This window comes from Sitophilus oryzae, unplaced genomic scaffold, assembly GCF_002938485.1.
Source record: "Sitophilus oryzae breed Bouriz unplaced genomic scaffold, Soryzae_2.0 scaffold_1514_pilon_pilon, whole genome shotgun sequence".
Classification (NCBI taxonomy): Eukaryota; Metazoa; Arthropoda; class Insecta; order Coleoptera; family Curculionidae; genus Sitophilus; species Sitophilus oryzae.
In genome coordinates this window covers 420,581-429,975 of record NW_022146186.1, presented here as the reverse complement: position 1 = coordinate 429,975, position 9,395 = coordinate 420,581, and the positions used below count along the sequence as shown (strand labels likewise).

Genomic DNA, 9,395 nt, shown 5'->3' with positions numbered 1-9,395 from the left:
AAAAAAAAAATTTTCGGCTAACATTATAGCCTTCATCAGTGTCATATAAAAATATAGTGTCGAATATAATCCAAAAATTGCATATAAAATATTAAAGCCAAACCACATAATGTTTACTGCAATTAATAAACTAATATAAACTTGAAGAATTTAGCAAAAACTAAAAAAAATATTTTTAAAGTGTTATTATTCTTAACATAGGCTTATTTACATTGACTATGGAGTATGATTTCAGCCATAGTCAAATATAAGGAATAATTATGTTAGCGTGACGTCATAAATCTCGCTCCGAGGCTGTCTATTTAGAGATGGCATTGCGTCAGCATGGTCGCAAGTTGCTAACCTAATAAAATTAACACTAGAAAAGCCCGTGGGAACTGTCAAATTCAAAGTTATTCGTTTCACAGACTATATTTATTTTTTGAAAAAATCCAAAAAAAAAAAAAAAAAAAAAAAAAAAAAAAAAAAAAAAAAAAAAAAAAAAAAAAAAAAAAAAAAAAAAAAACATTTTGTTTGTGAGGGGGACAACTTTGCCCCAAAAATGATTACAAAATCTTCAACCCTCTAAGCAGGGGTGTCATCCCCAACTTTTTTCAAAATGGGAAGGGGGGTCAGGTGGCGCCGCAATGAAAAAGCTTTCTGTTCTCTATACTTTCCCCGAGGGGTGTCTCACCATATGCTGGGCGTGCATTAGAAATTTCTAAAAAAATTTGAAAATTTAAAAGTACTTTTGCAAAAAACATAAGTGATGATGAATTAAAAAAGCAACAGTAATGAAGCAAATGCTGAAAATGTTGCCCGTCAACCTCTATACAGTAATACAAATTATTTTCAAACCGTTCTCGAACATTCTGAAGAACTTGCGGGGTCACTACGCGACAAACATCAATAATACGTCTTCGCAAATCTTCTAATGAGGCGGGTGGAGTGCTATACACTTTACTTTTTATGTGTTCCCTTTAAAAAATAGTCTAGAGGAGTCAAGTCGGGTGACCGGGGAGGCCCCTCAATTACACCCCTTCGTCCTATCCACCGACCGGGAAAGTTATTGTTTAAATAATTACGCACATTTTGAGAGTAATGTGGAGGTGCACCGTCTTGTTGAAATATTAGTTGCGTTTCAACATATCCAGGATTATTCTCTATGATGTTAGGTAGGGCTGGGTCGATGGTATTTTCCAGTAAATCCAAGTACATATCACCTGTTACATTTCCAGGGAGAAAAAAGGACACACAATAGAATTTCCAAAAATACCAGCCCACACCTTCAATTTCTAAGGGTTTTATGCGTGCACCTCGTGAAAAACCCTGGGGTTGTCCTCAGCCCAGTACCGACAGTTGTGCCGATTAACGACACCGTTCAAAAAGAAAGAAAACTCATCCGAAAAACACACATTAAATAACGCATACGTCACAGAACAGCTATCTAGCAGCTACCGCACCTGATCGTTCAACCTTGTGGCAAGTGAAAAAATGCGTAAACATCTAGAAATAATAAGAAATAACAGCAAATTGGTGGAAGGAATTTATCCTTATCATTTACTCTCATAAATGTTTAAATAAACTTTTCAAATTTCAATCCTTCATATTTTCTCAATGACTCGACCGATTTTCAAAAACGAAGCGGGAAAGTATAGAGAATAGAAAGCCTTTTTCATTGCGGTATCACTTGACCCCCCTTCCCATTTGAAAAAAATTAGGAGATGACACCCCCGCTTAGAGGGTTGAAGATTTTGCAATCATTTTTGGGGCAAAAGTTGTCCCCCTCACAAACAAAATTGACGTGTTTTTGAATTTTCTGAAAAAAAAATTACCCTGGCCGTTATGCCTTGCGGAACGTTTTCGATGGGCCACCCTGTATACCGAAACCTATAATTCAATTTCCTTGCATCAGTTATGGTTTTCAGTGAAATATTATGTTAAAAGTGATTCTATTCTATCGTCTATTTTTATTATCACAATAAACATCTACGAAAGTGATCTACAAGAAACAAAAGTGAATTTGTAAGCAAAGCACATCGCACATTTTAGCTACTACTAGCAGCAACATTTAATTCATATTTTAATAAGCTACATATATATTTCTTTTTTTTTATTTAAATTGGTGATATTTCGTAAGCTACATTTTCACAGAGCTTACTGACACTAATAGACATACATTTTTTTACATTTTCAACACACTGGTAGCTACTTTTAGCATTATAGCAAAATCTAAAACTCACCCTTGATTGGGGTAGGCATATAGTTTCAGTCCCGGCAACAATAGGTCCGTCACACTGGAAATTTAAAACAATGCGTTGTTCAATATATATAGACTTCTATTAACATTATGTTATACTATTATAACTTTACACATTAATATTATTTCTGTTGTATTTAATAATAAATTTGATGGGGTAGGGCCCCCCGAAACCGGTAGTGAGAGCAGGTTGATTCACATTATGACGAACACAGCGTGGAATTAATTTCTATATTAGCAGTTCAAGGCAAGAAACTCTTATATAATTTTATTATATACCGAAAAACTGCAAGAAATTTATTTTCCATTATATATTTTGGGTTAGCCGAAAAAAGCCTTTATTTACTATCGATAGTTGTGCCTCGGTGGTACGAAAGTACTACCATTGCATGCAGGCCGCTATCTCGCGATGCGGGACTTAATATCTTACCGCTACTTTACGACAAGTCGTATTTATATATTCTGCGCTGTGCTCGTCGTTTTGTGGAAATACCCAAACTCACCTGATGATGGGGTAGGGCCCCGAAACCGGTAGTGAGAGCAGGTGATTCACATTATGACGAACACAGCGTGGAATTAATTTCTATATTAGCAGTTCAAGGCAAGAAACTCTAAAAACTGCAAGAAATTTTTTTTTTAATAATAAATATATATTTGTATTAGATATATATAAGCATCTCTCATTAAGAGCAAATTTGGCACCAGTGCTAAAATATTAATGTAAAACATTTGTTTGAAAATTAATTTATAAAAGCTCAGTCAAGTACCATTTAAATTGTGATTTCGAAACAAGATATTTGTTATAGAATTTAGAGTTTATTATATGTTGTAATATTCAGATTATTTGTTTTACCAAGAATAAAATTAAAATTAATATTTTATATAATAAGAGTGAGATCTTGAAAATATTCATAATATTTAAAAGCACTACAATATATTGTATTTCAGTCATCTAAAATCAGCATAGACCTACAAGTTTATAATATTACTAGTTTGGCAAAATATATTAAGATTCTCATATCATTATGATTTGAACTATATTACTACCAATAATAAATTAATTTAGAATATGTGTATCACAGATCCCGTAGTTATGACAATTTAAAAACATTTGCCCACGACTTAATAATAAATCAATATTCTACTTCCAAGCTGAAGGAATATGGTGCCCATATTTGTAATAGAGTGAAATATAATAAATCACACTTTGCATTTACTTTACATTTCTTGCTATGTCAACGTGACACTCACAACATCCCGATGCGCGGTGTGGATGATTTGACGTTATCTTTTCTTTTTACGATGACTTTTGACGACTTTTCTTTTTATTAATTTTGACGTTTAAAATTGTCAAATGTTAAGTAGGTAGTGATTATTAAGTGGCATATGAAGAACTCGTTTAAAATCAAAAAATGAATTATGAGAGTGATAATGAGCCCTGTACACCACCAGAGATAGCAGAGGCGGTCAAATTAACAAGTCTTGGATTGCTACCACAAAAGTCTAAGGATCATTACATGTCTACCTATAAAAACTTTCTAGACTCTAGGATTGCTAAATGCATCTAATAATATAAATAATAAAACACATCTAATAATAAACATCCCAAATATTTGAAAATAGAATAGTTTGAGACTCTCGATACATAGCAACTCGTCTGCGACTCTCGATACATAGCAACTGATGATATTGACGTTTTTATTTAAAGTTAATTTTGACGTTTGAAATTGCCAAATTTTAAATAGGTAGTGTCATTTTCCCCTATAACATGAATACAATAATTAATAGTAAGATTAACATTAAAAATACAAATTCAAACACTCCTCATAATTATTATAATGGCCGTGGACCAAGTATAGTATTCAACTCGCAGTTTATAGCCATTATTCGGCTCGTGACGCAAACGTCACCCTGCGTGAATAATGGCTAGCATAAATTGCTCGTTCAATAATATACTATTAAGGATATATTTAAATATTATGTGAATAAATATCGATAAATATTAGTTAAATGAAAACATTTTAAAGCAAAGCCCATTTATGGTCCTATTTTACATACAAAATAAAATACCATTAAAATTTAATGGTGGTTGTTTTAATATGTTTTCTTTCGACTGCTTAAGTCCTCAAACAAACAAAAATCCAACTTGTACATATTTAAAAAAGTAATTTCCGGTTTTGTGTTATCTTTTTATAAATATCTTTACAATAAAAGCAACATATATTCAAATGTATTGAGACATACGTAAAAAAGATGCATGAGTTGATGTAAGCACAATATCTAATATTAAAATATTGACCAAAGTGTATTTCTATACAAGATTTACTTGAATATATTGAATATCGTTTGAAAATTCATACCAGCTGGTGGTTGTTTTAATTTCCGGTATATAAATCTATAGCGGGGTTGCCAAATTGATATCAGATAACTTAGTCTTATAACACAATGCATTTTTACCACCGCGTAAATTATTATACCATTTACTTATATATTTACTTTAAATATACTTATATGTGGGAAAGTAGTAAGATTTTCCAACAATGGAGGCCTTTATATGGCATTTTTTTAATGTTTTTTAAGGGGCGTCACATAATAAAAAAATATAGAAAGTTAAACAAAGTTGTGTTATGTTCATAATCAGGCACATCCCATTGTGAATCTTGAAACTTGAAGAAATAAAAATTTGTTTCATAGCAAAGATAGGATAGATTGAAGAATCTACATAATCTAGTAAATATGCAATGGGACTATATACAATGGTAATAATTATATTCAATATACAGGGTCATAAATAAGTGCAAATTTTTGCAGGGCTAGTAGACCTCGATAGAGGAAACATATTTTCTCGATACAGTCCAAAATAACCGACTTGCTTTAGTTTGAAAATTTCCAAAAAAATATATTTTTTGCTTAAATTTTGAGAACCAATGGATCCTCTCTGAGTTTTCCTCCTTGTAAATTTAATCTATGTTGCCAAATTATCAAAAAATTATGCTTTTCAAATAAATACTAAATTATTTTTTTTTCGTAAAAAACTCATAATCGTGTTTCTGGCGTCAAAATATACTACCCCTAAAAATATTTGCATTTCTTTAAGACTCACCCTGTATAATAAAATATAGACTTTGACAGCAAAACACAGCTTTTCCAATTGTATAATTTAAAAATTAAATAATGATAAATTATCTATCAAAAAATAATTATAATTCTAATTAACTGAAATAAAACAATATTAACTAAAATAGTATCATTAGCTCGTCAGAATCTTTCCTCTATCAATCAGTCTTTCAATAACACAACGTATATGCATGCATTTAAATATTCAGTTGTTATATTAAACATTGTATTATATCCGGTTTGACACTAACAATACATAACGACATGTATATGTACCGATTTTCATAAAATATCGGTCCATAATTTACACATTTCCAACCCAAATTAAAGCCGTTCATTTGATCTGCACAGATACATATTATTTTCAGTCGGAACCCCCCTCAATGAAACCTAAACAAATATTTCCACTTTAACTAAACACAATTGCCCATCATTCCACCTAAAATATTCAAATCTCGTTATTTTAACACATCCACTGTCCTTCGCTATAGTTTGTTCCATATTTATTTCGGCTGAAATACCGCCGCCATGCGCCAGTGTAATTTATGTATGTACACCGTTGGATATTATCCTAATTTAGTCGATTTTGAGGTTTACGCGAATTTTGTTTTAATGACATAGGTGAGCTGCAGGCGCTAAAGTATGCAATTTGTAGGAGAGCGTAGGAGGAATGTTGGGGGTATAGTTAAACTCGTGAAAATATTTTAATGTTGATGTGTAATACTGTTGAATAATTGTAAATTTTCGATGTATGTGGTTAATTTATTATTAGTAGTTTGATGGTTGATTTAAAGTTATTAATTTTTTTTTGTGGAAGAAAAACCTGCAAACCAGAGACCGTAAGTGGTACTGTCGGGGTGGTTGAGGTACTTTACCGACTAAAAAACCTTTACAAACCGCTTTGAGTATTTCCCGAGGAACTATCTTTCTGCATTACTTCTAGGAAAGGCAGTTTTAGTGTGATGTTTCAGTTCATTGAGCACTTCAATGAAAGTTGGACACTTGAGCAGTATGGTAAGTACATTAAAATTATTTTTCCTTTCCAAACCTATTGGCTTCGTTTTCTTTTGCAGATATCAGCACTTCCTGAATGCTTTCCCGTTCCCATTTGACTTAAGCATCATTGGCACCAAGTTAGTATAAGGTGTAAGTGTTGGTGTAAGTTAGTTGCTCTGTATTTAGACTCTCCATTAATTTATTTCGTTTATAGGGCCGCCTTTTGTATTCCAGCATTGTGTGCTTCCTGCAGGAAGAAAACCGGGTAGACCGAGAAGAAGTTGGCAGGCAAGTTGCATGGAGAGACAGACAGGCATGGAGAGATGGCATCGGAAGACGTAGAACGTTAAACCGATTAATATATATATATATATATATATATATATATATATATATATATATATATATATATATATATATATATATATATATATATATATATATATGGCATATAGATATATATATATATATAACCGATATATATATATATATATATATATATATATATATATATATATATATATATATATATATATATATATATATATATATATATATATATATATATATATATATATATATATATATATATATATATATATATATATATTAGACTAGAAACTCCAATTTAGGTAGAATTTACTGAAGTTTAAAATGTAGTCTTCATTTTTAGAAAATGTTAAATATATCAAAAACCTTACATTTTAGTCTTATGCTTCTCTAATGAAACTTACATTTATTTCTATCTAGAATCCGAAAATGAATTAATATACAGGGTGTCTCAGAAATAAATGCAAGTATTATAACTGGTAGAATAATTCAACCCCAGAAACATACCTATGAGGTTTTTTCGCGAAAAAAAAAATGAAAATTCGGAATTTTTGGATTTTTTATTAGTTTTTAGTCAAAAAACATAATTTCTTGATAATATGACAACATAGGTAGTAGATTAAATTTACAAGAAAGAAAATCCAGAAAAGATCCAGTGGTTCTCAAAATTTTAGCAAAAATTTATTTGTGAAATGTTCAAAGTAAAATAACTTCGTTATTGTTGGCTTGTCCAAAGTGTTTTCCCGGCTATGTTGTTTTTCCATCTGTCGCTCCATGTATTCAGTATTATTTCTTATTCTCTCTGTTATCTCTCTGGATACGCCTTTCTCTGCATCCTCTCTTATATTAAAAGGTCTAGTTGTATCATGGAACTAATTACTTCTGTACCATCTGTTGATATAATGCGGTACCCTCGACATATTCGCAGCGCCAATCTCCTTTGAACTGCCCTTAACCTTTCCCTATTCTTCTTCACTTCAACGGATTCTCCCCAAGCTTCTGCAGCATACAAAATGGTAGAAGTTTGAACGGCGGCCAAAATTTTGTGCTTGGTTTTCCCCATAATTCGGCATAAGCTTTGATAGCTGTATACATATCATTTCATTACATTACAAAGAGATTTATCTGTGTAGATAAAGAATAGATATGATAGATAGAACTGATATACTAGTTCTAAGAAAAATATAACATTTTATAAAATAGTTACCCTCCTAAGTTTACATATCTCCGTTTCTTATTCTTGTGATCTTGTGATTGATTAGCTTTTATATCATATAAATTGAAGAAATATATATTCTGAAGTTTTAATATTATCGTCTCATCATTATAGGCATCTTTATATGAAGCACTGTAGTATTGAGCAATAAAAAGAATTGGAAGAGAGAAACAATTGCTCAGCAGGTAAAAAACCATACCACAACGTAGTATATTGATGCTTCAGAAAACCAAAGCAGGCACAACTAAAATAAAACGAAAACTAAATATTCTGAACCAATGGGCACCTATCCCAGTACCCTTTAAGCAGGAAGCCAGCCTCCAGATTCCAAGCTAGAAACGAGGAGCGAACACTCCACTAGCGGAACTGAAGAACCGGGAAGACTCCATCCATAACCTGAAATAAGAATCCTCCAACGGTCTAAAATACTCGAAGAAATTTCTCAGAACTTACGACCGAGAAAAATCTAAGATTTTCCTTTATTTAAGTAAGAACAATCTTCGGATTTTCTCGGGGCTTTTAAAAGAGGACACTGCCTTCCTCAAAGAACACCTCAGTAGATTGATGCTCAGAAACAACGGCAAACGCAGATTCTGTGGGGAAAATGGGAAAACACCAGAACACACCAGAACTTTGGTACAATTGATATCCGAAAGGGATAACTAACCTCTGTAAAACGGTCCCAGATACTGGTTTTTGTCAAAGCCCTGAGACTGTATGACTACTGTGTAATCTTGTACTGTGTGTCCCCTTTTACTTGAGCTATAACTCAAGAAAAGGGGACACAGTAGATCTATAAGATCGCGATGATTAACAAAAATTAATCCCAATGAAGCGTACAGTTTTGGAGATATAGTAAGTATAGCAGAGTCAGTAAGTGCCAAATCATATTTATTTCCTTTATATTAATATTGACAATTATAAGTTTTAATTAGATTGATAATATGATAATATTAAAAAAAAACAGTTTATAAAAGGACAATTCAAATTAATAAAATATTTTAATATTGGCCTGTAATTACTGATTTGATTAATTAATTTAGAATCATATAATATTACAAAATAAATAGTTTAATCTGATATTCGAAGTTTTTTACTGCTATAGAAATAATTAAATAATTAATGTTTAAATTAAAATTAGTTGAAAATAAATATTTAATTAAAACATTTAATACTTCGTTGAGAATATAATAAACGAAGTGAAAAAAGTAAATAAATTAAAAAAAAACTAAAAATGTACTTAAAAATACTGCAGTGTGATTCTGTAAGCTATTCAAAGAAATTTGTTGCTAGTGACTCATACTTACGGGTTTTTTCGCGAAAATATTTAGTCCAACATACCACAATCATACTATAGGTGCCAAAAATATCATCTAGTTTATTTGTTTTGACATGAAATTATTGGTTGGTAGGAACAGTGGCATAATAATATCGATATATTTTATAAAATTCATCGACATACTCATCAATGTTTTTTATGATAGAAAATACCGTATC

At 31.3% G+C, this 9,395-nt stretch overlaps 1 protein-coding gene across 1 annotated transcript in view; it reads right to left on the bottom strand.

Moving 5' to 3' along the window:
• The window catches only part of LOC115878476 (neurexin-3), a 350,620-nt gene that overhangs the window by 292,959 nt on the left and 48,266 nt on the right, over window positions 1-9,395 (bottom strand). The window contains exon 2 of the mRNA XM_030894994.1: window positions 2,223-2,276. Within this exon, the coding sequence (XP_030750854.1) occupies window positions 2,223-2,276 (54 nt within the window). The remainder of the gene's footprint in view (window positions 1-2,222; window positions 2,277-9,395) is intronic.